This window comes from Motacilla alba, chromosome Z, assembly GCF_015832195.1.
Source record: "Motacilla alba alba isolate MOTALB_02 chromosome Z, Motacilla_alba_V1.0_pri, whole genome shotgun sequence".
Lineage (NCBI taxonomy): Eukaryota > Metazoa > Chordata > Aves > Passeriformes > Motacillidae > Motacilla > Motacilla alba.
In genome coordinates, this window is record NC_052046.1 from 24,344,181 (window position 1) to 24,360,652 (window position 16,472).

Below are 16,472 nucleotides of genomic sequence, written 5' to 3' on the forward strand. Positions count from 1 at the left end.
ATGCCTCAGAAGGCAAGACAGGAATAGAAAGGAATGAATTACAAAGTTCTGTGACTCCCAGAGAGTCTGAGAGCTGCTGCCTCCTTGATTGGTCAGTAAATAGAAACATCCCACATTGACCAATCAAGGAGTAGCAGATAGCAATTTGTTTACATTTATTCCTAAGGCCCTCTCAGCTTCTCAGGAGCAGAAAATCCTAGGAAAGGGATTTTCATAAAATATCATAACTACACTTGTACTAAAATCTACCTTTATAAAACATATAAAAGAATTAGAAAACTTAATAGTATGAGCTATAGATTTAATATTTGTAAATATTAGGTTTTTATTGGTAAAAGAACCCTTTTTCTAGCACTTACTAGAAAAATATTGAGAATATTCTTGTTTAGTGATATCTTGGTTTAACATTTTGTGACACAGAGGCTTGAAGGTATGGTTCTTCCTTAAGTTTATTTTGTTACCTTATTTTAATGATTAGCACATCCTGAAGAAGATATCTAGCAAAAATACATGGCTTCAGATGGAAGAAGTGCATTGTCTACTGCACTTACTAAGTCGTAGTACTATTTTTTTCAATCCAATCAGCTAATTAAGTGAAGGCTTTTATTAAATTTTGTCTAGTAAATTTTCAAGTACCCTGTCAATCATTTCATGCATGTTAATCTGAAGGGATGCAGTTTTTGTGTTTTTAACAAATGGGTTCAAAACCCACTGAAACTTCTTGGAAGATTTTTTTAAAAGGCTGGAAATTTTTATCTCCCAGCTTTAAATGTGTATAGATACAATAGCTTTTTTTTAGGTAACATGCATTGGTTTTAGTAATATGATCATATAATGATGGAAACCTTTCCAAACATCTGTTTTCAAAATGCTATCTCTATGGCATGAGTTTCTTTTGAAAAGCACCTGCCTTTTCCCTGTTAAAATGTCACCTTCACTTGGAAGGGATACATAAAGTCTGTTTATTTTTTTCAAAAATATCTGCTAGGTAGCATACTACTGGTAACAAATTATTTCCACAGAAATGGTCAGTATATTTGAAGTACTCTTGTTTTTAAAACAAACACCCTCAGAGCTCACCCAGAACTAATATTCCTGGTTGACAGTGTTGCTTATCAGTTAAACCTCTTATGGTATAAATAATTTTTATGTTAATTTCCTATCTTGTTACAAAATATGGTAAGTATTGTACTATTTAATGGATTTGTTTTCATAAAATTAAGAACATCAATGACTTCCTGCATTCTTCTGGCTCCAGATTCTTTGCTGCAATAGCTTGCCTGTTGATGGAGTGGGTGAATTTACTTTGTACTGCAATCTCTTAGCACCCTTACTAGACTATGGTTTTTATTCCAGTCAAAGCAACCACACATTCCTATTTATATTTGCATTTTTTTTCATAAAACTTTTTTTTTTTTTACTTTTTTAAATTAAAGAAGTAGTTTACTGTTGATAAAATAACTTATCTAGTGCTTTTCCTTTAGTGGCTTAGAAAAAGTAATTTTTTATGTACCTCATTATTGAAATTCCTGAATTTGAGACATGTTAGAAACATCTATTCTTTCATCCAACTGTAGAGCAAACCTTCTGAAATGGATGATATGTTCTACTACTTGTTTTTTCAAATCTTCAGCAATGTTTTCTATGTGTCTTTGAACAGCATTTGCTGACAAAGAAATGTGCTTCAGTTTGTCACTGTAGTTTTCCATGCATTATTTTAGCTATTTTTAAGCCACAAAAATTCAATTCTCAGCTGGCATGATGGTTTTTTCCCCTTGATCTTAGGTAAGAAAACCTCAGAACAGACTGCTAAACATTTATCATTAAATTAAGGGACATTTTTTAAAGTACAAGATTGACTATTATGTCATTACTTGAAACATTACTGGAAAAGTTGAAGGTTTATCTTTGTTTTCTGGATGGTTAGTTTTCAGATGTCTTGTTAATTGTGATGGTTTCATGCTACCATTGCCTAATATCTCAAGGTATAATACACATTTTGGGTACAAGTAATTGTTAACATTGGTAAGTAATATTTGGAATAGTCTTGATAACTGAAATTTTCTTTAATCCAACTTGTCAGATGTCATTAAATTGTCATTGTTTGTTACCTTGAAGTGTGGCTTATGAAGAGCTTGTGTTGTAGTAGAAGTGTCAGTGCTGCCATTTTCACATGCACTCACAGAACTTTCAGTCCATTGTTTCCTTATAGGACTGTTTTTAAATTACTCCATTCTGTAAGGGTTAGTTTGGTTAAAACTAAGTAATACCATCTCATCAGTTAAAACTAAGTAATCCACCTCATCAGGCAGAGAGAGACAAGCTGCACACAGGTCTGTCTCACTGCACACAGAAGGAATGGAGTGATCACACCACTGTCACCTGTCTGGGTTGTGGAGCACATACTTCCCCCAGGGCCCCTCAACTGCCTTGTGTGACACCGACCCATCCGACATACAGGGCTGAGTGAGCTTACAAGTATCAAACTGTCAGCCATGGAGAGAGACTGGGAAGACTGATTTGGTGATCAGAATCCGATTTTATTGTGGGATACAAACGCTTATATACTATTTCAAGGAGATGTAGTAATGTGTACTACAATGATTAGGTTAAAATCACGTACACAAACTTATGCATATAACAACATCTCTTGCTTGCAGAATTTAATGGGATTTCTTTTTCCATTAAACCTGTCTGATTTAATCTTCTTGCAATCTAGGTCTAATTTTCAAAGTTCCGTTTGCTTTTGTCAAGGCATCCTGTTATCAAATCTCTTATGTAAACCAGGTCCAAAGTCCATCATCTGTCTTGTGTCCCCCAACATTCCAACATCAAACCATTTATTAAATAGTTGAATGTTTGTAGAGTTGAATTTGTGGTTTGGGGTCTCCATGCCTCCCCTTCCTTCCTTTCTGTCCCTTGCCGTCCTTCCCGTCCTTTCCTTCTTGCATTTCATGGGTTGTTACTTTAGTTTGGGTGGGGTTTTTTTGCTTTGTTTGTTTTAGATAAAAATAAATCTAAACATCAGTTCCAATATATTCTTTACATACCCCCACTAATTGTCATGTCTGCTTATGTGCACTCCTCTTTGAAAACCATTGTCTTCATGTGCCAGTTTTGTCTCCTCAGTGAAGTGCGGTGAGGCTGGGAGAGGGGGAAGCTGTTTTTCTTTCAAAGAACACCTTAGGGCAAATACTGCAGCTCCAAGGCTGGCTCCTTCGAGCATGATAAATCCTTTAGGTAAATCCTGGCATTCCTCACATCAGTTTGAAGTCTGGATTGTCTTTATCATTAGGAAAGCTGTCTTTAAGAGATAGTCCTGAGGCAGGGTCAGTCTGGCTAATGCGATAATGCAAAGCAACTTCTCACCGACTCATTGTTTTGTTTAGGTCAGCACTACATGCAAAACAAAAAAAAAAAGTACGGATAATGTCCCAATGATGTTACATCTGCAGAGGCAAAGTGCTAGAAATCCTTGGTCTCTGTGTGTTAAATTGATATGATATAGCAACTTCTAGTATCTGTGCTTAAAAGAAGTTGAAATGGAAAACTGCTGCTACACTGGGTTTTCAATAAGACTTAATTTTTACTGCCCCATTTTTTTCATTATGGACACTGCTTAAGAGATGTGCCTAGAAAATGCCACAGATATATTTAACTTTTCCATTTGTTGTGAGGGGAAATATAATTCTTTATTCTCCTCTTTACGTAACTCTTCTCCCTTTGTCCCAAGTAAGTCTGTGCATATTTTGGTGGATTTCTTCATTTTTAGAAAAAGTTACATAGGTCTATGCTTTTACTTCATTGCTGCTGCTTTCTTACAGGCGTTTTGTAGAAAACAAGTAAGATCCTCCGTTATATTGAAAGTGGATCATAAGTTGAGTTTGATATTGGTCCAAAACTGCTTTGCATGAGATATGTGAAGAAACAAAAAAACCAGTTGCTAATCAACTCTATTCTTTCTGTCTTGTAGATACAGAGCTTTATAGCTAATTCAGAATTAATTTTTAGACTGAAAAATTCTATTCAATTTTCGTTTGAATAGATACCTAGTCCTGTTAGACAGTAGAGGTTTTTTTGTTGTTGTGTTGATACAAAAATGTTTTCTTTAAACTGCTGTGTTATACAAAATAATATCATTGGAAGTGCTACACAAATATTTTTTTTAAGTATGAGAAAAGCAAAAGGACAGCATACATCCAGAAGTGTATAAAATTTGGCATAATCTTGGCATTAAAATGCTCTCTTTTGGATCTTTGAGTTATAGAAAGAAAAATACTAATTTTCTAATATTGAAAATACTTTACACACTGAAAACTGAGCCCTAAACCTCTAGTTCTTACTGTAGGTGTAGTTTTTGCCTTATGTGCCCCATCTCTGTTACTGTTGGTTCATATCCTTCATATTTCTCTGGAGGAAAGTCCTTTGATGTATGGACTGTTGCAGCTGTTGGGGATTTGTAGGTGTTATATCTCATGCAGTGCTGCTTGTCTATACTCTCTTAAAGATCTGCAATTTGTCTTTATGCAGAGTTTATTTATTATTCAACTTTCTATCTCCTTTGCAAACAAGAGCTTTAGGTTTCTGACTTACAGTGCTATCTTAGTAAGAGTTTGTGCCTTCAAGTTTCAGGTTGAAACAGTGTATGAAAGTACCTGATAAAAGACACATTGCTTTGGTAGCCCTCAAGAGAGCTTGTCAGTTACTTGTTCTGTGGCAGGTCGACCCAGAAGAAGTCAACAGGCAAGTCAATAGTAGAAATGAAAACCTATTTGTTATTCTTATCTAATTTTTTAATACATGCTGTAGTTCCATGAAGATATCTGGGACTATGTGGTGCATAGGCAAAACTTGTAGTTCACACAAATTTCACACAACTACATTAATTTGGATGATTATAGTTGAAGTAGACTCTTCCCAACATAGACTAGCCTTGTGTGTTTGAACTCCTGTAGTGCTTTTTATGAGTTAATTTCAAATGTTTTATGCTTGTATGTAAACTGACATAGATTACTAAGCTTTGATAAATGTTCCAGTCGTTACTGTTACCCTGGTTGTATAATGATTTTAGGCTACTCAGTTTGTCTTTTCCCCTTTCCTTGTTCTGATTGGACGCTGTGTGATAAGAAAGCCTAGTAAGTTATTATTGGTGCTATAGTGTTTGAATTTCAAATAACTATTTTTTCTGTTCTATGTACTGTATGTTAATCTCTGATAGGGATCCTACATTGTCCTTCATGCATGGTATCATTAGGGCAGCTCTAAATGAGTTGTGGTGAACTTCATTTTTTGTTTTTTCTTCTTGTAATTTCTTGTAATTTTCTTGTAATTTCTCTCCCCATTTCTTTTACTTCTATGTGCAGGTTTGTTTTGTAGTCCTGCATTTATTAGTAATGTGGTTGAATTAAGATTTTTACTCTTTGTCAGATGTTACTGTGAATTGTGATGTGAGTTGCATTAGGCTGCTCTTCTCCATATCAGGCCAATTTATTTTGAGAAACAAGGATTATGGAATAGCACTTACTTTGCTGGTCCTTCTTATAAGCCTAATGGAAATTCATTACCAGACTCAAAGCTTCAGTGAGAGCTAGCTGGCAAGATAAGGAGCCCATGTTCTTTTCTTTGAATATTGTGTGATCTACACCTATATCCACATGTTGGTATTGTTTAACAATAGAGACCTTAGATGATAGTTAGCTGATCTCTTAGTAAATAATAAGATCTGGCATTCACAGGGTTTTTGTTTTTTGTTTTTTTTTTTTTTTGCATTGAGCTCTACAGCAAATAGCATTATCCACTAGACTTTTATTTTCTCTATTTCAGTCCCTTTGGTTTTGAACTTATACTCAATTCCTGTGAAGAACATAAAACAACTTAAAATTTCCCATCAATTGTCCCTGGAGATGTCCAAGAGGCATTTGGTTTGGTGCTGGGTGATGTGGTTTAGGGGTTATAGTGATAGTGCTGGGTTCACTGGGTGATCTTGAAAGTCTCTTCCAATCTTGATTCTGTGATTCTGTCTAATAAGTGTAATTCTTGCTTACTTATGTAAGTAAACTAAATTTCTTTTTGTATTTTCTTTTATTTCTCTACCATTCTCTTCTGTATCTGGTTTAGATGTTTCTTACAGTGTTAGCAAGTTGACCAAGGTGTATTATTCCAGTGTTAGTTTCCTCATGCTACCTTAGAAAATAGGCCCTTTGTTTTGGTTACCTCTGTCTCTGTATGCAGTTAATCCTATGGTTAGCACTGTATTAGTACGTGTGAACTATTTTACTGCTACATGGAAAGCTAACTGAATTACCATCCATATGGCTTAGTGTTTTGCATAAGTTTTTGATTTGGTAATCTGTGTTATTAATGTCCTCTTCGAGCAAGCCTTGTCCTGCATGAGGGTGCTTGACTCATTTCGCCTCCTTCAAGGTTCTGTAGGATTTACATATTTTTGGTAGCTTTTTATGACTGGAACTTTGTCTGGTATTTACTTGTGTCTCTCCATGCTGAGTCTTCTTCGATATATCTTCATTTACAGTTAGCGCTGCCTTCTGTAGTCTCTCTGACAAGTATTTATGGCACTTTGCTTTGCTGAGAAATATGGTTGTTTTATAAAGGTGTGATTCACCTAGGATTTAAGGTAAGGCAATATTTGTGTGCATAAACTCTATTACAATAGTTTTTCTTCTCTTAAAAAGACTATCATGGAGTGTTATTAATTTCTGGTGTCATTTAACCTCTGGTCATATATGGTAGCATCATATTCTGTAACCTGCTTTTTGGGCGAGTGGAGTTTGTTATAGCACCATGCCTGAAGTAAGACTTTGATGAAAGAAATTGGAAATTTCGGAGCAGCCTTCTTGTTTCCCAGCTTTCCTCTCAGCAAGTGCAAGGAACCCAGTAGCAGCATGTTTCTCCACATCTTGCCCTTCAGAGCAAGGAAGCTTCACTGTGTTCACTTTGCCCCTCTTTATTTTCCTGATTGCTGGTTGCAGATGGCTGATGGAGGTGCACTCTGCAGGGATCTGTTAATGAATAGCTTCATTTCTTCTTTTCTGGCACAGTTTTGTTGGTGGCAGCAAAAGCAGAGGAGTGATTTTGCTTTGTTCTGCAGTTCTAAAATAGTTAAGTATATTCTGGGGCAAATGATCAATTTTCCTCTCCCCTACCTCACCTCCAGCTGACTGTCAACCAGATAAATTGTGCTGGCAGTGACCAGCTGGGGTTTGATACAGTTTTGGCTTTAACATTTTCAGTTCCAGTTTCATGTTTACTCTGGTTTTTAAGCATTTGTGTCAGTGTGTACAGAATTTGAAATTATTTTGTTATATGGTGTTTCTTTCTCATGATATCGTTGAAATATATTATTAATCTAGTAAGGAATTTTACTAAAGTTTCAAACTCATCTACTCTGTGAAAAACAAATGCTAAAAATTATAAAAGAAGTATCTTTAATTAATGTGTGTTCTAATTATGTTAAATCTGGTGTAAGATGAATATACAGATGAAGTGATTTAGACAGCCCAAGTGTATGCCAAGGAAAGTGCTTTGGCAGAAGTCATACCACCTCTGACAAATTCAGAGTTGTCTGTGTGGGAAAAGCTTCTGCTGCTCTTTTAACAGAAGACCACAGTCTCTGTAGCTTTCTGTTTTAACACTACCACAGCTTCATGAAGATTGAAAACAATATTGGATAGTCTTTCTGAAGTAGACTAAAGCATTAAGCTAATGTGGCATTTGATGGCACTAAGCAGGGATTTTGAAGGGCAGGGATGGCTACAAAGCATTTCTACCACTTTTAGTTCCCCTGTGTGACACTGCTGTATTAATTTTAATGGTTTTGCTTTATCTTTATTTTGGCTTCATATGAAGTATCTAATTACACTTTACATTCTTATTCCCTGTTTATTTTTAGCTTTATTCAACTCAGCTTATTTAGTCAATTGGCTCCATTTGTGTGCTACCCATTTGTGTGGTCTGACTTAACAGTTGAGTTATAGGTAAAGCTAAGGTGACTTTTTTTTCTTTTAACCCTGTTACTTTGGCAGTTGTGTAATATCCTACTAACTTGTCATTGCAGCCGATCAGATGATGATTCTGGGTCAGCATCAGCTTCTGGATCTGGTTCAAGCTCTGGAAGCAGTAGTGATGGAAGCAGCAGCCAGTCAGGCAGCAGTGACTCTGACTCTGGTTCAGAGTCAGGCACTCAGTCAGAATCAGAGTCTGACACATCTAAAGAGAAGAAACAAATTCAGTCTAAACCACCAAAAGTTGATGGATCTGAGGTAAACAAGATACATAAATGAATTCTTTGTCAAAGAAATGGCAAAGGAAATACTAAAAAAGTGGCAAGAAAATACTAAAAAAATTCTTTAAATTATTTTAAAGAGCAGTGCTCATTAAAAAAAAAGAGGTAATGAAGTGTTCTTAATTAGATTTTAACTTGATTGGGTTAATGAAAGCATGTACTTTGCTGCCTTAAACATTGGGCAAGTTTCTCATATAAGTATTTAAATTTGTGCTTTAAAAATTCTCACATTTCTAAGTATTTTCACTTAAAAGGCTTTCTAAATTTCATCATACAGAAGCTTGTGCTAATTTACTGGAACTTATGTAAGGGAAGGATAACACATACTGTTGTTCCTGAATTCTGTTTTTACATTGTTTCTCAAATGCTTGGTTTCATTGTATCTATAAATAATTGTATAAAAATGTGAAGCTTACATACAGTTAGCTTTCTTTATCAATAAGTCTGCTAAAAGCAGGAAAAAAGTGGTCTTGAGAAATCTCTTCAATCCAGTGGGCCAGAATTACAAGCACTCTCCCATGTTTATGGAGTGGTATACCATATTTATGAAGGTAGTTATAGATGAGCCACACCAAGAACTGAAGATTGTTAAGGATTCTCTGTTAAATTTTTTCCCATGTGTTTAACTACTACTGTATGAAACAAAATCATAGCAGTTGAGCAATCTGAAAGAGTTTATCTGTGTGAATTTAAAAATGTACTTTATAAAATTTTGCTTTAATGATTATCTACACAGCTATGGTTAAACATGTTTCAGTAATTATCCTGGTGATTGGCATATAACATTCTGTTTTGTAGAAATCTTACAACTTTAAAAAGCTTTCTGATATTGTTAGTTAATGTTAGTGTTTTGTAGTGATTTTTTTTGTAGTGATATGTTTTAATTCATAAAATTAAGATGCTACTTAGGAAAAGTAAATATTTGGTAAACTGGAGATTTTAAGTATGTTTAACTGACTCTTGCATGTCTGTTCCTGTTTAGTTTTGGAAATCTAGTCCAAGTATACTTGCCGTGCAAAGATCAGGAGTACTCAAGAAGCAGCAACAACAAAAGGCAGCCTCATCAGACAGTGTTTCAGAAGAGGTGATTAATATAATTTTTAAAATGTACACATTCCTGTCTCATTCCTGCCTTACACATTTCAATAAAATTACATAGAGCGAATTCATATTCTCTGAGTGAGCATAGAAGCCTGGGGTTAGTCTATAAAATCAACATTCAAGCAACTAACATTTTTATGCAGAAAAGTAAAGATACCTCTGGTTACTTGTTTCCAAGTGAGTTGTCCTAAAATTATAGCAGTTTTGATTCTGTGTTTTTTTTAGGTAGCTATTCTGTGTTGTCTAGACAAAATTTTCAAGCCACACTGTACTGACTTACAGTGTATTTCCAGCTTCTTGAGTTTGTTGTAAAGACAAATAAAAATGCTACTTTTTTTCAATGTGTTTTTGGAAAAGATGTCTGCTGTAGTTTTCGGAAATTCCATATGAAGTAGAAAACTACTTTTTACAAGTCTTGTAATAGTTACTACAAAAGAATTGTTGTATTTTAAGAATGAGGCCTGTATTCCAGATATTTTAAAACCTAAATCATAGGCTAAAGAAATACTGACTTTTTGCAGTAGGAATTCTTTTAAGAATACTAATTGGAGCTATGAAATGTAATTATTTGTAAAACTATCTTTTTGTCCTGTTTTACAAAGATTTTGTACTGTAGTCACACTCATTTGGTTGAATATCTATTTTTATCTGATTTAGGAGCTCATCTTTTAAACAGAAAACTTAATCATGTATCATTAAAATGTTAATTTACACCCGTTAAGCCCTCTCTTCCAGAAAGATACTTTTCAGGATAAATGTTACTCTAAACTTAGTTTAAGACATTGAGACTGGCCTTGAGAAAACCTAGCTTTAAGAGGGTTCTTGTTTTTTCTTCTGTTGTAAAGAAAGAAGGGATATGCTATTCTCAAAATTTTCTTAAACTGGTGTTTTTATGTGAACGAAAATGAAAAGTGAAGAAGCTCTTCAGGATAGGAGATTTCATTAGGATTTTTACAGAGACATCATCTTGAGTAATGTGGAGCAGCTTACACCATGACTGTTTTTATGTGGGCACAATGTTGATTTTTTTAAGATGGGAGTTTTATGTGGTATTCTCCAGAGTGGTATTGGCACATTGTATTCATAGATGGATAAATTCAAAAACAATAGCAGTATTCAAACAACTAAATTGCAAGGCATGAAGAGGGTAAAATATGAATAATATGCCTCAAATTTGAAAGTGGAAACTAATGTATCTTTTCAAAATCTACTTGTTATAAGATTTTTTACATAATTGTTTTTTGTAAAAATGAGTTGGCTTTGGTTTATTTCCTTTGACTTTGGTTTATTTCCTTCCCCTGCAGGACTCCTCAAGTAGTGAAGATTCAGCAGATGACTCATCCAGTGAAACCAAGAAAAAAACACATAAAGAGTAAGATATTTTCCTAAGTAATAGCACACATTTTTTTTACCATAGAGACAGATGCTTGTAACTTATGTTGATTTCCTCACTCTTGAAATGCTTAAGTTATCTTCTTAATTTGTCTTGATCTTTCATTTCCAATTTTGTAATTTTAAAATGAACTGTCAAATTAACATCTCTCACACTAGTTTCTCAGCAAAAGAGTCTTCAATATTGTTTGAAAACGTTCATCAGTGCTTTTATTTCTAAAATACCTTGTTGTGGTTTACTTTTGAGTTGGAGGCCCTCCATAGAAATTCTTGTAGAGGTAGGAAACTACTTAAATAGATTGTCTCAAAGCAAATTCAAGTTAGAATCCCTTAATTAAAGCCAGATGGCTTATCTTTTGGATTTTTGTGGGGTTGCTTTTGTTTCCTTTTTTCCTTTCCTTGGACGTGCTTAAAAGTTATTATAGTTTTGATATTAAATAACTCTATTAAGTTGTTATTTAAGCTATTAAGATTGAATTTTCCTGTATAAAGTCAGAGTTTGAATCAAGATACTCTACATCATCTTTCCTGTCATAAAGTAAAAAAATCTCATTTAAGCAGAAACCAGGGTATCCTGCTACTCAGTGTTCTGGTTTGAGAGCAAAACCAGCGAGAGATTCCAAGTCAGAAAAAGGGAGAAAAATCCCAAAACCATGAAATAATACAAAAGAAAAAAAAAAACACTGACAGAATCAGAATACTACCTAACACCCTGCTAGTTAGGGTGGTGGTAGCAGTCCCAATGAAATGGTCTTTTTGAAGTGGTGATCCTGTAGAAAAGATCTGGTAGCTCTTGTCATCTGGAAACCAGTGGGTAAGGGCTGCCTACTCTGTCCCAAAGCCCAGATTATGTCCAGGTGGGGATGCTTAGTTCCTCTCCCCTGGGCAGAGCATCTCACAATGGGCTGATACCATACCAGCATTCTGAGTCATGTGCTGGGTCCTTGATTACTCGTTAAACAGAAATGGCTCCTGGAGGGAGTTATCTCTGCATCATGCAGCAAGGCATTGGTGGGCCCATTAACAGGACATAAGGAAAAAACAATGCCCATCCTGGTTTCAACAGCTCTTGAGGATGGGAATAGAATACATTTTTATATTGTAACCTAGGACACTCAGTCACAAGTGTCTTATAGTACCTTGCCTGACTTTGAAGCACTGATGTGAGAGTTTAGTGGAAGCTTTTGGGAGCCAGTGCCACTCACTAGTTGCAGCCGTTCAGGTTTTTCTGCATTTCTCAAATCTGCCTCTGTTATTTTTCAATTCTTGTGCTCAAGTTGCTGATTTTTCACATGGGCCACAGAGACCATAGGCTTTAGTCAATATGAGACTCTCCAGAATACAGTATGATAGAACTTTATGATTTGAACATGTCTAACTTCTGATGAATATGTATCTTACAAGGTAGACTTGTTTTCTTAGTGTCACATTAACTCAGTTCTTCATGCTGAAATTTATATAGAAATCCAGATTTTTGTTGTTATTTTAGATTTTAAATCTGCTCTTAATCCAAATCCCTTTGATGCCATTGGACATTTTTTAACTTACCTAGTATTCACTGAGGACAAATTTCTGTCTCATCAATTTAAATAACTGTTCCAAGACTTATATTTCTGTGAAGAGTCTTGAAATTATAGCAGATCTCTCATGGGTGAATAACTGTTCTAAAAAATGCAACAGCATGAAATTACTGTTTTGTCTTTCATCATGTACAGTGAAGACTGGCAAATGTCAGGATCAGGGTCAATGTCGGGAACAGGTTCCGATTCCGAATCAGAGGAAGACAGGGAGAAGAGCAGCTGTGAAGAGAGTGAATCTGACTATGAGCCGAAAAACAAGGTCAAAAGCCGTAAACCTCCAACCAGGTAAGAAGTTGGGCGTTTGAATGCTCTATTCTAAACTATTTCTAAAAAGCAATTGAGTATTTACTACTACTATGCCTGTGACTGAAAAAGATAGTACTTACTGAGAAAAAGAAAAAGGTTTTTTTTTTAATATGCATAATAGGATAATATATTAATGCTTTCTAGTGAATACCTTTTCCTGTCTGCTTTAAATGAAAGCAGAGTAATTGAACATTCATTAAATACATGTATTCAGGAAACAGTGCAGAAAATTTATTGTTGCCTCTGTTGAAACATCATTGTTATGTCATATATTATTGTCTTGAAGAATTAAGCCAAAAACTGGGAAAAAGAATGCAGGACCAAAAAAGAGGCAACTTGATTCTTCAGAGGATGATGATGAGGAGGAGGATGATTATGATAAGAGGGGATCTCGTCGCCAGGCAACAGTCAACATTAGTTACAAAGAAGCTGAAGAAACCAAGACAGATTCTGATGATTTGCTAGAAGTTTGTGGAGAAGATGTTCCACAACCTGAAGAAGATGAATTTGAAACTATAGAGAAATTTATGGATAGTCGAGTTGGCCGTAAAGGAGGTATTTTATTTTTAAGTGTTTTTAAAATCCTTGTTAAGATCATGGTGCAACTTCAACTCATATTCTCATATATAGGTTAAAAAGCAATTGTTTTGTTGCAAAGAAGTCATACTGTTTCACCTTTTATATTCATAAGAATGCTTCTATTCCCTTCTAAGTATTGCAGAATACAGAAAAATTGCATACCTAAGTAGAAGATAAAAATCAGCTGGAAGATAACTCTGTATTGCATGAATGCACACCATGTTGTTATGACACTGTTTGTACAGTTCAGTGGTACTTGATCAGTATAAATTATGTACAATGCAGTGGAGAGAGTAGACTACAATGTTCAGACTACTAGTAGTCTGTGAACATTGAAAGACAGTGTTGGTAAGGCTGAACCACTGAAATAATTATTTTAGTTTTAGTTACTGCAGTACAAATACAGAACAATGTATGGAATGGCTACAACAATGCATCTAAAATTGCAGTGGTATCTCGAATTCTACTTTTGAGTAGAATTTGGGTCTGCAAGTTAAAATCATAGATTCATAGATGGTTTTGGTTGGAAGGGACCTTAAAAATCCTCTAACTCCAACTCCTCTGCCATTGGCAGGTATACATTTCACTAGACCAGTTTGGTTGAAGACCCATCCAGCCTGGCCTTGAACACTTACTTCCAGGCATGGTGAATCAACAGCTTCTCTGGGTGTAGCCAGGCAACCAGTTATGGTGCCTCACCCCCCTCATAGCAAAGAATTCTTCCTGTTACCTAATCTAAGTCTCCTTCAGTTTAAAGTCCTTACCTCTTGTCCTACTACTATGTGCCCTTGTCTAAAGTCCCTCTCCAGCCTTCTTGTAGCCTCCTTTAGGTACTAGAAGGTACTGCAAGGTCTCCCCAGAGCCTTCTCTTCTCCTGGCATAACAGACCCAACTGTCAGCCTGTTTTCATACCATAGGTGTTTCAGCCCTCTTTATCTTGTTGGTGGCCTCCTCTGGATGTACACCAGGGTCTCCTTTTTTCTCTTTTTCAAAAATGAGGTTTATATTTCTCCTTTTCCAGTTAGTGAGAACTTCCCTGGACCACTGTGACCTCAAAGATTATGTTGTGGCTTAGCTGTTTCCTCCAGCAGTTCCCTCAGGACCTGTAGATGTATCTTATCTGGTGCCATGGACTTGTGCACTTTCAGTTTCCTTAATTGGTCTCAAACCTGGTCTTTTCCTGGAGTGGGTGATTCTTCCTTCTCCCATTCTCTCCCTGCTTTTGCTTCCTCTGGTGTGGCTGAGTCACTTGCTAGTGAAGACTGAGGCAAAACAGTTGTTGAGTACCTCAGCCTGCTCCTTGTCCCAAGTAACCAGTTCTCCCATACTACTCTTAATTATCTAAACAAACACATGAAAAAACCCCACCCAAATGCTGAGCCCCTTGCACTTCAGGGCTACCTTTCTCCATTAGTTATACCTAGTGTCTTAAATTATTGGCCCTTGCAAGAGCTAGTACTTTTCTTTTCTTTCAAATTCCCTGTCCCATGCTATCCCATATCCTGCTCCACTGTATGGTGTTACTGCTGTGGTCAAAGCCTTAGGAACTAAGCTTCTTTTATTCTTCCTGCACAGATGATGTTGCTGCTTTTTCGGCATTGCCTCTCTGTCAGAGTTTATCTGCCCCAGCAGCTTGCTGGTCTCGTTTCCGTATCAACACCACTGAGATTAGCTCACTTGGTTAGAGCTGGATGGTAATAATGACAGGGTTATGGGTTTGAGCCCTATAGAGGTTTAAGAGTTGGACTCCATAATCCTTGTGGGTCCCTCCCATCTCAGAATATTCTGTGATTCTGTAATCCATCCTCACCAAAATTAGCCTGTTTCCTGCTGCTAGTGTACTGCAGCTACAATACAGTCTGTACCTAATCTGTGCTTTATAATTTTTACCTTGTAAGATAACAGAGGGAGGACAAGCAACAAATTTGTTTAGGAAGAAGAAGATTTATAGTATCCCTATTAGTAGATTTTTCATGTCTTGAGACTGATTAGACATAACATCAGATATCTTTTTTATGCTCAGAGATAAGACTAGTGTAACAGAAGTTAACAAGCAGTATTAGTGTGGAGCATTCCCTAGTGACTGCTTTAAAAAGCAGGAATACAAATAAAATTTTCTACACCAACCCTGCAATAAGATATTGCAGGGTTAGTGTAGAAGTTTTGGTTGCTCTTTTATTCTCTTGACTACCTTGTGCATGTCTTAACATATCTACATCATAATCTTTCAAATAATGGTAATGACATGGGTGCAGTAGACACTAGTCAAGTATATGCTCATCTAAAATTACCACCAATTAATTTACTACATTTCTAACTGGTTAACTTATGACAATGCACACTTACTCAAGGTATATGATGGGGTTTCTTTCTCAGCCACAGGTGCTGCAACCACAATATATGCAGTTGAGGCCGATGGTGATCCAAATGCTGGGTTTGAAAAATCAAAGGAGCCGGCAGAAGTACAGTATCTTATTAAATGGAAAGGTTGGTCACACATCCATAACACTTGGGAAACTGAGGAAACACTGAAGCAACAAAATGTTAAAGGAATGAAGAAACTGGACAATTACAAGAAAAAGGATCAGGAAACAAAACGATGGTGAATATTTTTCTTTTTTATGATACTTATTTTGAAATACTATAGGTATTCTATTGTGTTTCTGAGACTTGTTACCTGGTTTTGAGAAGGTAACAAGAAGGTTTTTGTCTTTTTGGGAAGACATTAACTTTGAAAGCCAAAGCCCCTTTAACATGTTCCAGTAACATAATTCTCTGAATCTGGTGTGGGTGGGTGGGTGTAGGTATGTGTCTGTATCATATAACTGGAGTTTTAACAAGATGGGTAGAATTTAAAAATGAATAATAAATTGTAGCTTTTGGTAATTTTTCCATTATACTTTGATTTGAGTTCTTCAAGAATTGCTGCAAGGATCAATGTTTTCTTGGTGCATTAGCCATTTCAGGTAACTTTGAAGAATTCAGTTTTGTTTGCTGAAACCTGAGGTTGAAGCTTGAGAATAAAAACCATGAAGAAATGCATTTTAAAATGCATGCATTTTAAAATCACCTCTTTAGTGTCCAGTTTTATTATTATGTTTAATATAATCAATGAATATTAGTGGGATTTTTAGCAACTAATCATTAGATGGATTCTTACAGAGTGAGCCACCCTGACTACTATTCCATGAAAATAACTTGTAAACTGTTCT

At 35.7% G+C, this 16,472-nt stretch overlaps 1 protein-coding gene across 6 annotated transcripts in view; it reads left to right on the forward strand.

The window, feature by feature from the left end:
• CHD1 (chromodomain helicase DNA binding protein 1) overlaps window positions 1-16,472 on the forward strand; it is a 56,711-nt gene that overhangs the window by 12,355 nt on the left and 27,884 nt on the right. For 5 of the 6 annotated variants that reach the window (XM_038123801.1, XM_038123804.1, XM_038123800.1 and 2 more), the window contains exons 3-8: window positions 8,075-8,279; window positions 9,285-9,386; window positions 10,708-10,775; window positions 12,511-12,660; window positions 12,968-13,236; window positions 15,637-15,862. In XM_038123801.1, coding sequence (XP_037979729.1) covers window positions 8,075-8,279; window positions 9,285-9,386; window positions 10,708-10,775; window positions 12,511-12,660; window positions 12,968-13,236; window positions 15,637-15,862 — 1,020 coding nt within the window. Of the gene's footprint in view, window positions 1-6,545; window positions 6,635-8,074; window positions 8,280-9,284; window positions 9,387-10,707; window positions 10,776-12,510; window positions 12,661-12,967; window positions 13,237-15,636; window positions 15,863-16,472 lie in introns of those variants that run through there. The other variant, XM_038123805.1, reaches the window with a different exon arrangement.